The sequence below is a fragment of the Neopsephotus bourkii genome, unplaced genomic scaffold (genome assembly GCF_033783945.1).
Source record: "Neopsephotus bourkii isolate Nb327-2 ecotype Australia unplaced genomic scaffold, CSIRO-AGI_Nbou_v1 NB_838, whole genome shotgun sequence".
Taxonomy (NCBI): domain Eukaryota; kingdom Metazoa; phylum Chordata; class Aves; order Psittaciformes; family Psittacidae; genus Neopsephotus; species Neopsephotus bourkii.
The window spans coordinates 1,890,505-1,908,856 of NW_026901334.1; the positions used below are offsets into that span (position 1 = coordinate 1,890,505).

At 50.5% G+C, this 18,352-nt stretch overlaps 1 protein-coding gene across 1 annotated transcript in view; it reads left to right on the forward strand.

Moving 5' to 3' along the window:
• The window catches only part of LOC133213610 (fibrillin-2-like), a 93,398-nt gene that overhangs the window by 41,489 nt on the left and 33,557 nt on the right, over window positions 1–18,352 (forward strand). Inside the window, exons 9-12 of the mRNA XM_061355944.1 lie at window positions 9,109–9,234; window positions 15,702–15,854; window positions 16,502–16,699; window positions 17,342–17,485. Of these exons, the coding sequence (XP_061211928.1) occupies window positions 9,109–9,234; window positions 15,702–15,854; window positions 16,502–16,699; window positions 17,342–17,485 (621 nt within the window). The remainder of the gene's footprint in view (window positions 1–9,108; window positions 9,235–15,701; window positions 15,855–16,501; window positions 16,700–17,341; window positions 17,486–18,352) is intronic.

Genomic DNA, 18,352 nt, shown 5'->3' on the forward strand with positions numbered 1-18,352 from the left:
CAGCACAGGGTCAGGATACACGCTGGGAGCACAAGGGCCGTTAAAAACTGAACCTCTCTGCTCCCAGGGCATCTCCTGGGCTGGCAAAGCAGAGATGTGAAACAGCTCCCATGCCAGCCTTGGTGTTAGCTTCCAACTAGGAGGGAGTACGGCAAGCATGAAGGCATGATAGAAAACATACTGCAAAATGCATTTCTGATCTCTTTGTCTGCTTCCCAGAGCCCAAGGCAATGGGGAATGGAGTTTGCTGGATCTCTTAAACTAGTTTTATTCATGTAGGTGTTCTCTGAAAGGTCTTTTAATGGCAGCACAGACTCATTGAAGAAATGGGACCTCTGGAGGGCTTTAGATCTCGGCTTAGGTCAGGACTGGCTTCAAAGCTCTATCAAGTTGCTCAGTCTGAGCCTTTCCTTTTGAGGCTCTTGTCCCAGGGTTGCACCACTGTCCTGGTAAGGAATATTTCCTTATCCACTGGGTATTCATCTTTTTGCAGCTTACAACTTGTTGCCTCTAATTCAGCAGAGTGACTGGAAGGAAGGAGAAGCAGGTGGAGTCTGACTAACTGGGATGGTGATGCTATAAGACAACCAGAAATGAAATCATGGCCCTCAGTGCACTGCAGAAGGTCTGACTCCATGACATGAGGGTATGGAGCAAGTCAATGCAGTGATGCTTCACTGACTTCCAAACAGAACCTGAACCTTGTCCTTCAGTACAAAGCAAGGGCAAATGAAATGCCAGTCAGCATCCTCTGAGCCTTGATCCTGTGAGCCAGTGGCCTGGTACTGTCCCAGTCCCATTGGGGAAGCTCTCCCCCCTGCCAGGCCAGGGTTATCTGCAGACAGCCTGCTTGGCTTTCCTGGCTTTCTGGTTACTCTGTGGGATGCACCTCGCTCCTCTCCAATGGTGGTGTAAATAGGAGTGACCTTTTCAGCCTCAGCATCTCTTGGAAATGATACAGTGCTTCAAAGTGCTTTGGGGGGTGAGGGTTTAACAACGTTAAGACTAGTCATGGCAGTTAAGGGAGATCTCTGGTTCTGGAAGCCCTGGAACCCCTTTTGGACTCGGGATAAGTTGGTCCACTGTGTTACTCAGTTAAATTCAGGACTCACACAGTGAGACCACTGTCTCGGTCCATGCCATAAGGCACATGCCCCTGCGGTAAAGTGTGGAGCACAGGCAGGATGAGGTGTGGTTGGAATGTTGAACATTCATAGTGCCACCAATCTGAGCCCTCTTCGTGAGGATCTGCCTCCAGTTCCTTAAGGTCCAGTCTCAGCATCTCCTTTATCACTGCTTGGCGTGTCTCAGAGGTGTGTGATGGGAAGGACATGCTCTCCCCAAGCATTCCACAGCAGGACCGTGCCATGCAGGCTGCACCTCTCAGAAACAGGGGAACAAACATTTGTTGTATTTTCCAAACATCTGGCAAATGAAAAGGAAAGCAGCATTAAACTTTTCCTGCCTTGGTTGTTAAAGCTCTTTCCCACATACCCTAATGAAACCCTGCTGCCTGCGTTTGCCCTTTTAGGGATAAAACGTGTTCATTGCACTGGTGTGACTGCATCCCACCTAGCTGGGCTTCAGGAGCTCCACTTCTCTATCATTCCCCTCCCAGGCTCTGTTGTAACCAAGACAAGGGATGACAAATGCACTAGAACCCAGACATTTAACCTGGAATCTGTTTCTAGGTGGCAAAATCACACAAAGAGAGCACTTGAAGCAGTCAGCATCACAGCACCCCACCCCTGTGGCACTGTGGGTTTGACAGCATCCATTCTCATGGTTGCCCAAGGAAGTTGTGAATGCTCCATCCCTGGAAGTGCTTCAGACCAGGTTGGATGGGGGGAGTTTAGGGTCCCTTCCAACCCAAACCAATGTGGGATTCTGTGTGTTTTTTTCCCAACAGTCAGTTCTCTGAAAGGAGCATCACTGCTTCCAGGTGACTGTTCCCATAGCCTCACTTTCCTGTGCTCCAGACGTTTCCTGGCTAGGATAACTGTAGTAGTCTCTGTGTCAGTGCATTCCGGGTGACCTGGGTTCAGCCCTTCCGAAAAGCTTCTCCATAGTGAGACACAACCTACAGAGGTTAATCCTTCGGTGGGGGACGGATGCTCTTTCATGTCGAGCAGACATCTGTGTCTGTGGATCTTCCTTGGCAGGATGCCACGAGACTTTCTCAGGTTAACAGAAGAGTTTCAGTGCTCCAGCATCCAAGGGCTTGGAACTCGTGGAATCCAAAGCATTTTACACGCATCTCAGGTGAAGAGCCTGCTCCCCAAATTCAGTGATGTCCCATGCACTTTGGCTGCGTGATGGGCTAAGGCTGGACTGCACTAGAACCTCAGGACACAGAAAATCACTCTTGCCTTGCTCTGCCTCACCCCTGCTGGCTGGGGACCAGGCAAAGCACATATGAGATCAGTTTAGCTGGAATCTCCTATACAGCAAGATTAAAAACAATCCATTGTCTGAATCTGTCATCCAGATGCGAGGGGCCTCTGCGTGGGTCCCCACTTCCCAGAACGCCTGCAAAAGCAGCATGATGTGGCCATAAACAGCTTCCTTTCACTCTCCTTCCTGGATAGCCATAAAAAGAGACATCTCCAGCATCTATGGTGTCTGTTCCATCACTTATCTTACCTCAATTGCTAAGGAGACCACCAAAAGAGGATGCTTTTTACTGACCCAGAGGTCTCTCTCTGTGAATGAAATAAGCATGAAGGCTGCTCTGAACTGACAGGGTTGAGGTGGTTTTTGAGGGCCAGACACATCCCCACCAGGCAGCCAGAAGATGAAGAGGATATTTGGGTTATCCCTGTTTCCCTGTAGGACGTACACCCCCTGTAAGTCACTGAAGAGCAGAACAGAGAGCCAGCATCTTGTAAGGGCATCCTCTGATGCTAACACTATAAAGACAGGAAGATGTGGACCCTGTCTTGGTGTTTGCTGCGTGCTTTGGTACATCGGGAGCACTGTTTGGTACAGTGGATAGAGCACTGAATTCCTGCTCTACTGAGATTGTACTGCCAAAGTAGCTGCATCTGTCCAAGTAACCTCCTCACTGAGCCAAGGGTGTGCATCAAAATAGCATAAGAGGATATTTCCTTTATCCAGGTATGCTCCAAGCCTAAAATCTCAAAGCTGCAGGAGTTCCCTTGTTGAGCCTGTTTGCACTACATTTATAGCTGGTGAAAGGAGGGGTTTCTCAGCTTGCACTGAGACCATCCTGCTTCAGGAAGAGGAGATGGTTTCCTCTTGTTTTGAGACTCCTCATCCAAGCCTAGCATCCAGGAAGTATTAAAACTAGATTAAATGTCTACATCAAATTCTTCCCTAGTTCCCAGGAGCTTGTCTTTTCTGCTTAGAAGGTTCCTGCTGGGGAGTGAGGTCAGCAGATGGGATTGCATTTGAGCCAAGGGTCAGAGCCCATGTCACTGGCTCTGCTGATGAATGATGTCTCCCTTATTAACGCAGCAGCATGTGCCACTAATCTTCTTTGGGGCTGTTTGTTGGTGGGAAAAGGCAGGAGTAGAGATAATGTTGTTTCTTTCCCATGGTGATACTTATCTCCTCACACAAACGGCACCTGGAATTAAGGCTCCCTTTTCAGGCCCTGAATCCCTGAAGTATAAAGATGCTTTTCTAATGCAGGATCTACACTGATAAGAGGCCAGCTCAGGCCTCATCTCCCAGGCACGCAATGGGGCTGCAGCTGGAGGCCCTGAATGAATTTTGGTCAAATCCAGCAGGCAAATGGTGTCCTTTTCCTGTCTGTAGCACATGAGGATGTGTGCACGGCATCAAGTTTGGATTTGAACCTAAATATCCTCGTTCAGGGTCGCTCAGTTCCAGCACATCTCTGATGAATGGGACACTTCCAAATAGTGGCTCCTTTTGTGCCTTTGTTCATTGTATTCCGAGGCAGCTCGAGGGATCAAGAGTTCCTGAGTTTGGGGCTGTGCAATGTATAATGAGGCATTTCTGGCAGGGAGAGCAGTGGGGTGGAAGGGGAAGGATCTCTCTTCACCACCACTGGACCCAAGGCCAGCTTTGCAAGTGCCAAAGAGCTGCATTTGTGCTGTGTGGGTGTGGAAAGATGAGCAAGGAGGGCGGATGTTGCCAGCTTAGGGCTGAATTGACAGATCCTGTGCCTGGTTTATGGGGAAACTGGAAAAGAGCAGGGTCTTGAGGCTTGCAGGGGAATGGGAAGTGTGTGAGCACTGAGAGAAGGGCATGCTTATATCCAATGGATAACGCTGCTGGAAGAACGGAATTGTTGGGGAGGACACAAAGCCCTTCTGGCACTAACTGCAAAACGAGGAGAGGAATCAAGCTGAAATCAGACACATCCTCTGATACAAAGACCGTTATCAAGAAGTCACGAGGGGCTGTTACACACAGCGACAGTTTGAAGTTAACCTGGGAGTAGCTGTCAAAATGACACTGAAGGGAACATTTCCATGGCATGGAGCTAGGGGTGGCATCACTGAATAAACCTTTTTCCTTCCATCATTCTGGTGGCTCTCTGCTGGGAATTATCTTCCTTTCTCAATAGCCCTTCCTCTACTGTATACAAAATGCTAAGCCAGCTCTGTTATCAGTGAAGTGTGGAATGCCAGCACCTCACCCAGCATGCTTCCCAATACCCCAAAAGGAATGAGTGTCTTGCATCTAAAATTGTTCCAGGATGATGAAATACAAGGTACAAATAAGTACATGGAGAAACACCAGGCCAGGGAGTGAGAGGCACTGCACGCTCAGTGCAAGCTCTGTCCAATTCCAGCCAGGCTTGAGCCTTGTGGACCATCTTTGGCATCTCCAGGAGCCAGATTCTGTCAAGGGAGACCAAATCCTTCAGTCACAAATCTCTCTTCTTTACTCACCCTTTTCCATTTGGCATCACTAGGGTGACAAAATAGATGCTACTTAATGTCCCTACAGGCTTCTCTTTCGTCACCACCCCCCCAAATCCCCAATTCTCTAATGAAAACAAGGCTCTGTATTTTTCACCCTGTTGAATCTCATTCATGGCTCTGAATTGGAGGGAGCTTTGCTGCTTTTCCATGAGCAGAGGGGAGGCTGGCCCCCTCTCCCCACAACTGGAACATGATAGCCATTTTATTAGCGAGTTTTCAATTTGCTCACAAAACGTCCACAGAAGAGCTCATTGTCTGGATCCATTCAAAGCTCATTTCCATGGATTTGGTGTGGTTTGGAGGCTTCCATTACGCTCCTCTGTGGTTTCTTTGTGCTATCTGGAAGGGAAGGTCTGAGAGCCCCATGTGCTGCACGAGAGAGGGCTGATGAGGCATGACCTCTGCTACGTGACACAGGGATGTTTTCCCCATCAAGCCCTGTTTTCCCAGCAGATGGAAAGGTTGGGGTTTCACCATGTCTATGGGCACCCGTGGTGGATGGGCTTTGCAGGCTGCAGCTCTCTTTCTGAAGCTCTGTAGCCTTTGGCTTCCAGCATTTTCAGCCTTCATGATGAGGCCAACTCCAACCCAGCGCCTTGGAGAGCAGATCCAAAATCAACGTTTGCATTGAATCCTGCCCTTGTCTGACGAGCAGAGCACGCAGAATATTGCTTCAAGTTTTAACAGAGGCTTGGAAAAGTCCTGGAGTAGCCAGGTTGGAGTTGGAAGGATTCCCTGCCCGGAGCTGGGTGTTAATGAGAGCTCTACATATCCGCCCCCACTGTGTCAAGCTCCCCACAGGCTTCAGCTCTGAATGAATCAAAAACCAGGAGATGCTTTACAAAGAGCAAATAAAGAAGGCAAAATGTGGTGGGGAAGAGCTAAAACGAAGCCCAGAGCTCAGTTTCTCAAAGTACAGGATGTGCGAGGAGTCTTGAGGAACAGGCTTTCTCCCTCCTTCTTGCTAGCACTGCCCTCATGAGCTGGGATTGTCAGTGGGGAAAAGAATGCTGCAGTTTGATTTAACCTTTTGAATTACCTCTGGTTTTCCTTAAGAATGGAATGCTGTTGCTTCCCCCCACTGCACTTCTCTTTGGGTGACTGATGCTATGTCATGGGTCCCGATGCAGAAAGATGCCTGCCCGTCAGCTGGCCTCCAGATCTCTGATACAAGCTTCAGGCGGGCTCTGCAGGGGTTTTTAAGCTGCTGTTTCGAATAGCACAACCAGCTTTTGCTTCATAAAGCTCTTTCCCTTCCAGTGTTCTGCAAACTGTAACCAAACACAGGCCTGTAATTAAATGACAGGGCGGGCTGTGGTGATAAAATCTCTTTCACTGCAGGGGCCCAGGTGGGGGAAGTGTTTTCTGAGGGTTTGCATTGCTGCCTTTGGAGGTTTCGAGTTGTGTCTGTGGGCTGGGGGGGCTCTGAGCATCAAAGAGCTAAAGGAGCACTGCAAGGACAGGGGTGATGCCTCTGCTGCTTGCACAACCTGCTTGAAACCTTTGGCTGGCTGAGTTCCAGGGTTCCTAAGAAGCCAAATAGGAATGCACCTTGATGTATGGGTGTACAACCTGCCCTATGCACTTGGGCTTCACTTTGTGTGTGTTGAAGTCGGGGTTTCACTCAATCCCGCAGGATTTGGAGTTGCAGCCAAAGGGAAAAAGAAGCCAATTGTGTTTGTAAGAGGTTGTGTGAACAAGGAGGAGGGATTGAAGGGGATTGATTTGACCACACGAAGCACCCATGGTGGGGTCTCTGTTCATACTGTAGGTCTCACTTCAAAAGGCAGCTCAGACCATCTTGAACACACTCACTGCCACTGTCTATTGCCGGACTGGGCGGGATGAATTCCACTGTGTCTCACTTTGTCTGACCCCTCCTTTCTGTTATCACCCTCTTGTGAGAGCTGGCACCACACAGAGCTCTGGGATCCAGGGATTAACCTTGTTCAGAGGTACCATCACCTACCTGCTCCTGCACAGGGCTGCACTCGCACCGGTAGCCACTGCATGGCACTGTGAGATTGGAGTCTGACATTTCCTTCCCAAGTCCTTTTCCCGGTTTCTCACTGGACAGAACACAGCTCAGCACCCCTCTGGGTAACTCACACCTATTTCTTACACAGATTCCAAGCCTCTTGCTCAGCTCTGACACTGTGGCTCATGCACCCATCATCAGAGCCAGCTCTTCCAGCTCCCAGCCCAGTTTTCTCCGATCCCTCTCTTGCCCTGATGGGTTAGGTTCAGGTAACTTTCCCATTACCCCTTCATCACTGAAGCCTCATGAATAAGCTCTTCCAAAGACATTCTCCATCCCCATTCCCATGTGAAAGGTCTTTACTGTTCTGCCTTTGCCCTGCAGCAGCTCTAACCTCACACATGCTAATGCCATCAGGCTGTGCAAGGTGGCTGTGCTGTTCACATCAGCAAAACCCCCTCAAAGGAGCAGGCTTTGACCAGTTCCTTTTCATTACTTTGCTTGCCAGCCCCAGGCAGCATCTGAATTGCATATAACCCCCCCTTAGCCATCCACAGCAGCACTGTAGATTTAAAATCCAATAAATCAAGCTGCTCAGCAGAAATGATTTATTTTGCCAATTGCCAAGGCAGATTTTCTGGTGTTTCTTTTATTTTGCCACTGTAAAAACTATTGGGCAAATATTGCTTCTGTCTTTTACCACCACCTGCACCATAACCCCCAACCAATGGCTTTGGGTGGATTAAGTAGAGGTTGGCTCTAATTCCATCTCAGTTTCTGAATCAGATTTCAGTTGGCAATAGAAATATCAATAATCCTGCTCCCAGACAAGTCCTTGAGTCAAGTGCCCCAAAAGCATGTCTGGAAACTCTGCATTTAATGATATCACCATTATATATTAATATTAATATATACTAATTATATTAATTAGTGGAAAATAGATTGCCCTTTTTAAAAGAACTGATTTACCCCTCTGTTCCCATTGATTTCTCAAAGTTTTAGGTCCCAGGTGATAGCTGCACTCATAAGTTTTAGTGGAAGGTATCCCTGCCCATGGCAGGGGGGTTGGACTAGATGATCCTAAGGTCCTTTCCAACCCTAACTGTTCTATTCTATAAGTTAGAGCCTGTCTCTCTCTGTATCATCTGTACTGGTACTTGTTGAACTTTCTGCTCAAGAATTTTGTCAAGGTTGTAACAGAAATGGCCTGAAAAGGCTGGAGCATCCTACAGTTCTCAAGCAAACCCTGTAGGGTCTCATCTTTCCACCTCACTTCTTGCACCGTGGATTAAAATCTAACTCTGAGCAAGATTTCATCTCCAGAAGCAATCTTAGGATGCAGAGCCAGGCAGCCAGGATCTTGGCAATGAGCACATCTCTATGGTGAGCTGGTGGTGGAGCCTTGTTCACTTTCAGCTTGAACATGGAGCCTGCCCTACCTTCACACTAGAGAGATGCTTGTGGAACACTTTGTACATTCAGAAGCTACATGACTGGGCTGACTGCCTCTGGGAGTTGGTGCTCTTGTAACCTTCCCATGACTGTTACCACCTGCATGGGCACCAGGGCTGCCTGGTCCTTCTGTGGCCTGGGTCTGGCTGTTCCACCTTCCAAAACCTCATGGCAACGTCCTTATTTTCCATGCTTTAAATCCAGAGAGATGCACCTCCCTGGTGTGTTACAGTCACACACACAGCAGTGGGCTGGCTGCTGGAGAAGCAGGCTGAGCAGAAACAGTGTGGGGCAGGACTTGCTAACAGGGATGGTGTTTCTTGGATTGCCATGGGTAATTAGGTGGGATGCCTCCAAGGACTCTCTCTCGCTCTAGTTTTCCCTGTGAGGAGATAGAACAGTTCCAACTATGGCGTGCTCATGGCATTGATATGCAAATCACATTAAAATAGGACTGCTGATGGAGGAGCTGACCCCACAGCATGACAGCTGATGGGAGCTGGACCCTCCTTGCCTAACTGGTAGTACAGAGGCCTTTTCACCTGGATTTAGATGTCTGAATGCACTTAAAATTCATCCAAATCCCTCATGTATGGAGCAACTCAGCAGATAATGCATGCGCTGGTCTCAAGCATCCCATGACAACCCATAGCAGCAGCTACTTTCCTCTGCGATCCCAGCGCTGGTCCTGGATCTGCACTCCAGGCCAGGAGGTGATTTGCAGGGGTTCCTAATCACTGTTGGCTTGTTCTTTTCTAGATGTGGACGAGTGTGGTGCAATCTCTGGCGTGTGCGATGGAGGGGAGTGCACCAACACAGCAGGCAGCTACGTGTGTACGTGTCCACGTGGCTTCATGACCAGCCCTGATGGATCACGCTGCATTGGTAAGATGCTAAATACATCTGAGCACCACAGGTACAGGGAGACTTCATGCCCTGAACCAGATCACTGTCTTTGCAGATCAGAGGGCACGTTGCTCCTGCAATAGATGGAAAATGCTCTTTTCCTTGTGCTGTCCCTGCGTGTGCCTGTTCTGGTCACAGGTTTTGATGCTCTTACAGACCAGGGCTTTCTCCCTCTCCATAATTTGGACTGCAGGAACCTCAGTGCTTGAGGTGTTTGAAAAAGGGTTGCTAAAGACACTGAGGAGGAGGGCGGGGGGGGCAGGTGTCTGGTTGAGGAAGGATCCTTGTGCTCCTACCTACAGAACTGCATCAGTTAGTGGGAGAATCCCAGGTGCTGCCCTTTTCACCAGGTGTCATCCCACACCTGCACATTCACCCGCTTGCCTTGCACAGGCGAAGTGGGGAAAGGTTTACTCCAAGTGTTTGCAGAACCAATGCAAACAAACAGTGGCTTCTAGAATCTCCTCCTCTTTCCTGCTTAGACCACAGGTAATGGCTCATAAATCCCAATTGCCCCAAGCTAATAATCAACAGGGCTGTGGACTCAATTGGCTTCATCCCATTGAACTCAGCCTTTTGGGAGTGAGCTGCTTTGCACTGAGCTGCTGGTCTGCATCCCCTCTGTACCCAGTGGAGAAACAGAGATGCTTCCCAAGGACAGCATCGCTGACACCTATTCCTGCTCCCGTGTTCAACCTGTTTACAAGGCCACCATTCAGCTCTTGAACATCACAGTGCTCAGGTGCTGGAAGGCCTTGGTGGGGCTGGTGTGTGCTGCTCCTGTTTGGCTCAAGGTGTCTGGATTTCAGAGCTCCCCAGCACAAGCTTTCGGTGCAGTGAAAGCCGTCCAGACTGCCGAGCCTGCAGTGAATCTTGTGTGTTTAACAGATCAGAACGCCCTTCCAAGCCTTGTCAATATTTGATGGTCCGTTTCTCTCTGTAACAGACAACAGCTTCTATGATAAACAGACCAGCGCTCTGTTTACTTGCTCTCAGCAGGGGCACTTTAGTCAAAATGAACCCCAGCGTTTGTCTCGCTGTTCAGGAAGTTCATTTGCCTTTTGAAAGGCAAGGATGCACGGATTTGTGAAGAGAAACTGGTACAAGAGCAATATTAGTGCGATGGCAAATGTCAGGTACCGCTTTCTGTTGAGTCCTGGAAATGAATACAGGGAAAAAAATCCCTTCCAGATTCTTTTCTAGCCACAGAAATGAGTACAAAATAATCATGTTTTAGTGGTGGAAAGAAAACCGGGGTCGAGTCTAACACAAGAATCACCTCTGATAGAGTTTAATGGGAATGAATTGCTTTTCCTCTCTTGATTCCCAGACCCTGCCATCCGCCCGGAGGGCTGGATGGGTCATATGGACATTTCCCACTTTCCTTGAAACCAAGAGCTTCGAGACGAGAAAATGAAGTAAAATTAGAAAGCCCAGATTTAAAAATAGCCATAGACTCATAGAATCATGGAGTAGCTGGGGGTTGGAAAGGACCGAAGCTTGTTTAGCTGCAGTGGACTATGACTGCAGCTGAACTCAATACATCATGCTCCAGCCATTTCCCTCAGCTCATACATGCTGCTGCTGTGCTGCCACGTTTTGGGACAGACAGTATTTATTCTGGCATAAGACACAATTACTTTTGGGGTGTTGTTGCCCTGGGATCCAGATTTTGCAAACCCTGACTTGTTTCTAGCATTTGAGGGGGGTTTTAGTGCTTGGTTTTGGGGTTTATGGTCGTTCAAGTCCCCGATTGAAATAAATCACAGGAATAGTTTGTAAAACTGGAAACGAATACATAACATGGATGAACAGCGTCAGGAGAGAGCTGAAGAGATTGTCACACTGCCACCTCCAGATGTTTAGACTGGACGTGACCACAGGGCCTCATATATCATGGGGCACCAGCACTGGCGAAGTGGTGACTTTATGGTGGCAGCCTTCATATATTCCCATCCCTTTCCCCTCCCTTTTTAGTAAAGTAAACACCTTTTTATTGCATTTGCACAATCTCCTGTAGTTTCTGCAGCTGAAACAGCAAGGCCCCGAGCTTGGGTTGAGCCCAACCCTCATTAGGTGCTTTCAGTGTGAAACGGGAACAGCAGCAAAGCTGGAGAAAGGCTGTCAGAGTTTGAAACGAGCATGGAAGTGGTCACAAACCACGTAGACGAAGCCCTCAGTGATATGGTTTAGTGGGAGCTTGGCTGTCCTGGGATAATGGTTGGACTTGATGATCTTAACGGTCTTTTCCAGCCTACTCGATGCTATGATTCTGTGCTACGCTGTGATTTATTGAATGATTCAACCACTTGTGCTTGACACAAGGAATCCAATTCCACGCATGTTCAGAGCAGCTTCATTCAGTCAGGCTTGTCAAAGGCAGGCTCAGGGTCTTGCAGAAGCTCCAGCAGGCTGGGAGCTGGGTTTTCCCTTTCCAGTCCAATGTGTTGCTTTCCAAGAACAGCTTAAGGAAACAGCCTTGCAGATGCGTTTCCAGACATGCACATGGTGTTCCCCTGTTTGAGGCAAGTCAGCACTTCTGCACATCGCTTTCTTTGCTCTTCTTCCCTGATAGTGCAGCAAATGCTCTGAAGGATTTGGGTCTTGCTTTGCTTGGGCAGCAGCAGCACATTTATTGCCTAAAGTTCTGGGTAGGGCCAGATCTTGCTTATGGTTGCGACGTCCTGGGCTCAGAGAAGGTTGTGAGGGTGTCACTGAGGAGTTCACCTGCCTGGGGACACCTTTTCACCCACCTTGGTCATTATCCAGGGAAGGAAAGAGCAAGAGGAATAAGGAAATAGGAGGAGATATTTCTGAGGGCAAGGAATGACAAAGGGAAATGGGGTGAGGGTCACAGGCTCAAAGCAGGTTGATAAGGAGCTAGGGCCCTGAGCAGAGCTCCTCAGTAGCAACCAAGGCACTGAGGGATGCGGGAGCTGTGCACGGAGGGATGCTTTGTGCTTTGTGCCTTGGTTCTAGCGTGACTCTTCACTGAGACAGACACCACCATCTAATCTTACCCAGACAAGAAGGAAACTGGTGAGTTTTCCAAAACAGGGACCACAGGATGGCATCATCGGTCTAGACTGACTGTCCTCACCGCAGTATGAGGCTCCTTTTTGCATCCTCCTTCCTTGCAAACCAAGCACCATTGGACATCTTGGGTGGGAGACCTTTGGCTACGTGCTGCTGTGTTGCAGCTCCATTCTGAGCTAATAGCCCTCAAGTCCTTTGTAGACAAAGCCAACTGCCTTTTGCAACCACTGGCTTGGGCTTGGTCACTTGGGCTTCTCAGTTTCTGTACACGACAAGGCACAGAATGAGAGAAATACCCACCCTTTGAAGGGCTCTCCTGGGAAGCAGCACCAGGACTTTCCATTCCTCCATCTCCTCCTGTCCCTACCCCATCACCAAGCAAAGAAACAGGGATGAAAACTGCAAAGTCCTTTGCAGGTGCACAACCGGTCTTAGACACCTTGTGCACAGATGACCTGCAGTTCTGGAGTCCTCAACATAAGGACATGGAGCTGCTGGAGAAAGTCCAGAGGAGGCCATGAGGATGCTCAGGGGCTGGAGCTGCTCCTGTATGGAGCCGGGCTGAGAACACTGGGGCTGTTCAGCCTGGAGAGGAGAAGCTGCGTGGAGACCTCAGAGCAGCTTTCAGTGTCTGAAGGGGGCTACAAGGATGCTGGAGAGGGGCTCTGCATCAGGGGCTGCAGTGATAGGACAAGGGGTGATGGGTTCAATCTTGAACAGGGGAATCAGAGACCTCTGGCAGACCTGTGGCTCTATCCCCCACCTCTGTGCACTGTCTAATCTCATGTGGAATTTTACCTCCTTTCTTGCCTGCAGCATTATCTGATTTACAGGGTTATTGTGCAAACCTGTTCCCTGTAAAGCTGCAGGGGGAGGCAGAACAAACCCACCATGGCTTTGTGCTGGTGTGGGTGGTCCTGCAGGAGGTCACAGGGGGACTGCAGAGACCCGCTGTTCTTTCCATCCACCCCTCTCTCTGCCCAAAGGCAGCTCCAGATGAGTTTTCAATTAGCTCTGACCTTTATTTCTGAGAGAGATGATTGCAAACTGCAGCAAAGGCAGCTGAATTTAATAACCGCGTCCAGATGAGTAAGGGCTGGACCATTCCCTCCATTGCACACACTGCTGTGACCTCGCTGCCTTGTCAAACTTGTCAGCACATGTCTGTCTGTGGGGAGGGAGGCTGCCTTCTCCAAATCCCTCCTTACCCATTAACTGCCTGGCTGTCACCATGTATCACAGCTTCAGGACAGCAAGCATCCCACAGAAGAGCAGTAGGAGCCGGGTGGGATCTATCCTCTCTAATGCCCAAAGGGCTTATTCCAAACTGCCACCCTCAGATCTCGAGGTTCATTTTAACTCAGCCCTAAACCCGTTAAGGGTTGGAGGTGCAGCTTTCCCAGATGGCCCCACTATCCTGCCCTGGCTTGTCCAGAGAGCAGCTTCTTTCTGCATTGAGAGGATGCTGAGGAACATCAACCTGTCAGGGTGCCATCTCCTACCTCCAGCACCTGCTGAAACCTCAAGGGCATGAGAATTGCTCTTGCACTCTTGCCACCTGGCAGAGATCAAGGGCTTGGGATGACCTAAACACCCCTGTCCTTGTACTGCCCTTCACTGCAAGTAGGAGCTAATCAGGGTTGCATTCAGTCCCCTCACTCAAGTTTCCTTGGTGGATGAAGTTTCCCAGAAGGGGCTGAACCCATGAACCCCAGAAAAGGAAATATCTGAGGAAAAGACCTGTGGGTTTGGTGCCCCTGGCTTTAAATGGGGTCACTGTCCTCTGGAAGTCATTGAGCTGTGATGAGAGAAGACATGCAACCACAGCCCAGAGATCAAACAGCTCCATGCAACTGATCCCAACGGTACTTGAGGGAAGTGTCAGCCTGCTGGCCAGAGGCACAGATGAGAAATCACACCAGACTTTCCCCCTCATTAATTCACTTGAGAAATAAGGGCAGGAGATGAATGAGTGGAAGATTCCAGGTTTTCCTGGAGGATTTGGTGCCAGACGGAGCCTGCTAGACGTGTGAAAGACCCTCAGTCTCCTGGGCCTGGTCCAGATTCCACACACACCAAACACTGGTGCCAGCCTCGGTGTCTGTGGCTTTGGCCAGGCTCATGCACTTTGACCACCATCCAGGACTTGTTCTCCTCCCAGCTCAGCCCAGGCTGTGGGAACTGACCCATGACCTGAAGCGGGCATCCACTGGGAATGGGAGTGGGTAGGCTGGAGGGATGTGGAATTAGGAACAGGTCCATTTGTTTAGTGAGAGATGCTGGGACCTGGCAGGGAATGCGTCCTCGTGGGAAGCCTGGGACATTTGCCATTAAATCAATTGTGGGAATGAGATTCAGGTCCTTGCCAGGCCTGAGATGTGCTGGACCACATTGGACAGAGATGGCTGTGGGAAGGCCCTTCCTTAGCACGGCATCAGGGATCACTGATGCAGGAAGTACCTGGATCCCCAGCCTGGCCAAAGTGGTGCAGGGAACTCTGACCACTGTGGTCTGCCAGCTCTGCCAAGACTTCAGCCTGGAGCAGGAATGCTGGGGTTTGCCCACTCAGCCTGGGAGCCCTCACAACAGCAGCAGGCAGCACTGGGTTGTTTCTATCATGAGGAAGTGTTTTTAGGCCCAAGAGAGGAGAAGCCTCCATGTAGCCAAGTTCAGGGCCTGTTGGACTTCACTGTTCGCATTGATGGCCAACCCTTGCTCACAAATACAACTAAGCAAGACAGATGCTAATGTCAGAGGAGGAACCTGAAGAATGGACATCTTAGCCCCAGGATGCTATTTTGTTTAATATGATGTAGTCCATAGCAGTTTATCTGTCCCCAGCGAGGGGATAGGTCCTGGTGCCCATAGTGTCAGTGTCTACAGTGGTCTCCTGCAGACCACCCCATCTCAGCTTGTTCCCTGTCCCAGCTGGAGCTGGTCAGTGGGGGAACCCATCTCTGACATGTTTTGTAAGTGCAGCAGCTCTGGTGAGAGGAGATAGACCTGTAAATAACCCCATTTCCCTGGGAAGGTGAGGAAGCATGGGATGAGGTGGGGGATCTCATCTGTGAATTCAGCCAGAATCTGCTGGGTCAGCTTGCCCAGCTCCCAGTGGAGAGGGATTGCCCACCTACTGCCTGTTTCTGGTTCTTGTTCAACCTGCTTATAGTATTTAGAAGCCTAGATGGGGATATGAGATGTAATACTGGGAAATGAGGCCTGGCCCTACAGCCTTCGCGTGCTCCAGATGGAGGGGCTGGAGAACCTCATCATGTGGGGAGGATGAGGCAGAGCAGGAGGTCAGGCTGGGACATTGGGCAGCTGGAAAAGGCCCCACTGGGAATGGGCACTCACCCGGAGCGTGGTGATGAGAGGTTGTGAACGTGGCTCCTCGTCCTCTCCCTCTGCAGACCAGCGCATCGGGGCGTGCTTCTCTGCGCTGATCGGGGGCCGCTGTGCCGGGGACCTTCCTGGCCAGTACACCAAGATGCAGTGCTGCTGCGACTCCGGGCGCTGCTGGGCCATCGCTCAGACCCCAGAGATGTGCCCTGTCCGCGGCTCTGGTAAGTGCACCACAAAGAGCTTCCATCCATGGGCAAGTCCTGGCTCTGATGGCCATGGTGGAACCCAGGGTTTGATGTGGAGGATCATCACCATATGATGCAGGGAAGGGTCACACAGGGATGCTGGCTGTCCTGCCTGGGTCTCATTTGAAGCTGAGCCTGATGAGTTCAGCCAAGGCAAGAAGTTGTCCCTTTCTTTCTGCCCCTTCAGCTCCCTTTGGCTCAGACCATAATTGAACCGTGGGGCTAAATGAGGGTGAGCCCAGGCAGCAGGAGGCCTCGGGGAGGCACAGCACTGTAAATACGGCTCTCTGCCTCTCTTCTTCCAACACCAGCTCTGAGCAGGGCAGAGCTTTACAGAGTCTGGCACCTTCCCATGTCCTGTCCTTTCCTGCATGAAGGGAGCCCATGGTGCCATGCACCCTGAGAAGCTGTTGCCAAACACCCTGGCAAGCTGTGTCTCACCATCTGCTCCGGAGCAAAGGGTGTTAAAGCTCTCCTCACCCATCTGCCCTGTTCCCATCAGCACCCATCCTCTTTGCTCCCTGCCAGTCCCTCTCCATCCCTCTGTTCCCTGCACTCCGGCAGAGGCAGCAGGAGGGTTCTGGCCCTCTTGGAGAAGCACTAAGGCAGCTGTTTTGTTTCAGATGAGTACCGCAGGCTCTGCATCGAAGGACTCCCAGTCGTGCCAGGGTTCCCTGGGAACTTTCCAGCAATTCCTGGATTCGGGCCCAACGGTGTTGGGCCAGGACTCAATGGGCCTGGAGGCATTGGACCAAATGGGGCAAACGGACAAGGCGGGATCCCCGGTCTGCCTGGAATGGGCGCAGGAAGCTCCAGCATTGGTAATTAAACTGACTTGCTTGCTGCGCTGACCCACTGTGGCTGCTTGTCTCAGGACACGGCAGCGCCTCCTCCTGCCTGCTGGTCCCTGCACACGGCCCTGTTCTTAGACAGCAACGGGGTTTATTTTGACACAAGGCGAGCGATGGGATGTGACACTAATGCTGTGCAGGGTGCTGAGGCCAGAAGCAGATCAAACAGCATCTGCTGGCAAGGCAAGAGCTGAGCCTGGCTCCCGTACACAGTATCTTCCTAATGACCAAATAGGAATGAAGCTTTCACGTTAGCACCTCCCTCTCTGCCTCCCCCCCTACAAAACTGGTTTTCCTACCACTTTGGGTACCTCTCTCATGGGCATCCCTGTATAGCTCCATGCTAAGGGCTGAAGCCTGTGAAGATGCACTGGATGTCAATAAATATTGATTCCCACCTTTCTTCCAAGAGGCTGAGGCATCTCGTGCATGTCAGCCCGGTACTGCAGCACCCTGCAGAGGCTCCTGAGGCAGCTGAGTTTGTGTCTGCAGCCCCATGGTTGTTCAGGAGCATCGTTGTCACAGGGTTTGGACTTAAGGACCCTTGTGCTTCCTGAGCACAGTCAAGGGAGCTGTAATCCTCTGCCTGATGCTGTCTGTTGTGCTTTGCAGGAACTGCCACTTTGAATCAGACCATTGACATCTGCAAGCATTTCACTAACCTCTGCCTGAACGGGCGCTGCATCCCCACCCCATCCAGCTACCGCTGCGAGTGCAACATGGGCTACAAGCAGGACGTGCGCGGGGAGTGCATTGGTGAGTAGCTGCTGCCCCATAGCCCCCATCGCAGTCAGAGACCCACACAAGGCACTGGAGACAGAGGGCTCATGTCAGGTTAGAAAGCAGCGTGGCAGAAAGGGGGTGTGTGCCCTGCGAGGGTGAGCACTCCTGTGGTAGCCACAGCACTGCCACAAGCAGCAGTGTAGTAGCCAGGAATGTGCGATACTGCGTGGCGTTGTGTGTTGGCCCAGCCTGAGTGACAGCCCTGCATTAAGGCTGTGCAAGGGGAGGTAAGCCTGAATTCAACCTCGAGCTGACTGGCATAAGTAAGTCTCAAGATGAAGAGATTGGATCCTTGCTTCTGCTCAGGGAAGAAGGAAGAACCCTCCTCTGAAGTGCCCCTACATAAGAGACACAACACTGGGTTTGGAGGATGATGGGTATGTGAGTAGAGAAGATCCAGGAAGAGCCAATCATACAGCCTAGATCCATAGAGGGTCTGATGATACTGCAGCAAGGCAACTTAGAAGCACCAAGAGACTGTATGTCACTGAGAGCAGACGGTGTTATTCTGTCCTCCCAGAGGAAAGGGCTCAGGAAGGAGGAGCAGAATCAAACAGGGTGAATGCAGGCTGCATGCCTGCTGCCATACTCAAGGTTTTGGCTTCTATGATCACGGGTCTGCCTTTGAGAAGCTGGGTCTGTTGGGAGCTGATGGGATTCACCAAGGGCAAATTGTGCCTGACCCATCTAGTGGCCTTTGATGTGAGTGCATCAGTGGACAGGAAAGAGCTGTGGCTGTCATCTGTGTGGACTTCTGTAAGGTCTTTAATACAGTTACCCACAACATTCTTACCTCTACATTGGAGTGATGTGGGTTTGGCAGAGGGACCGCTGGATGGA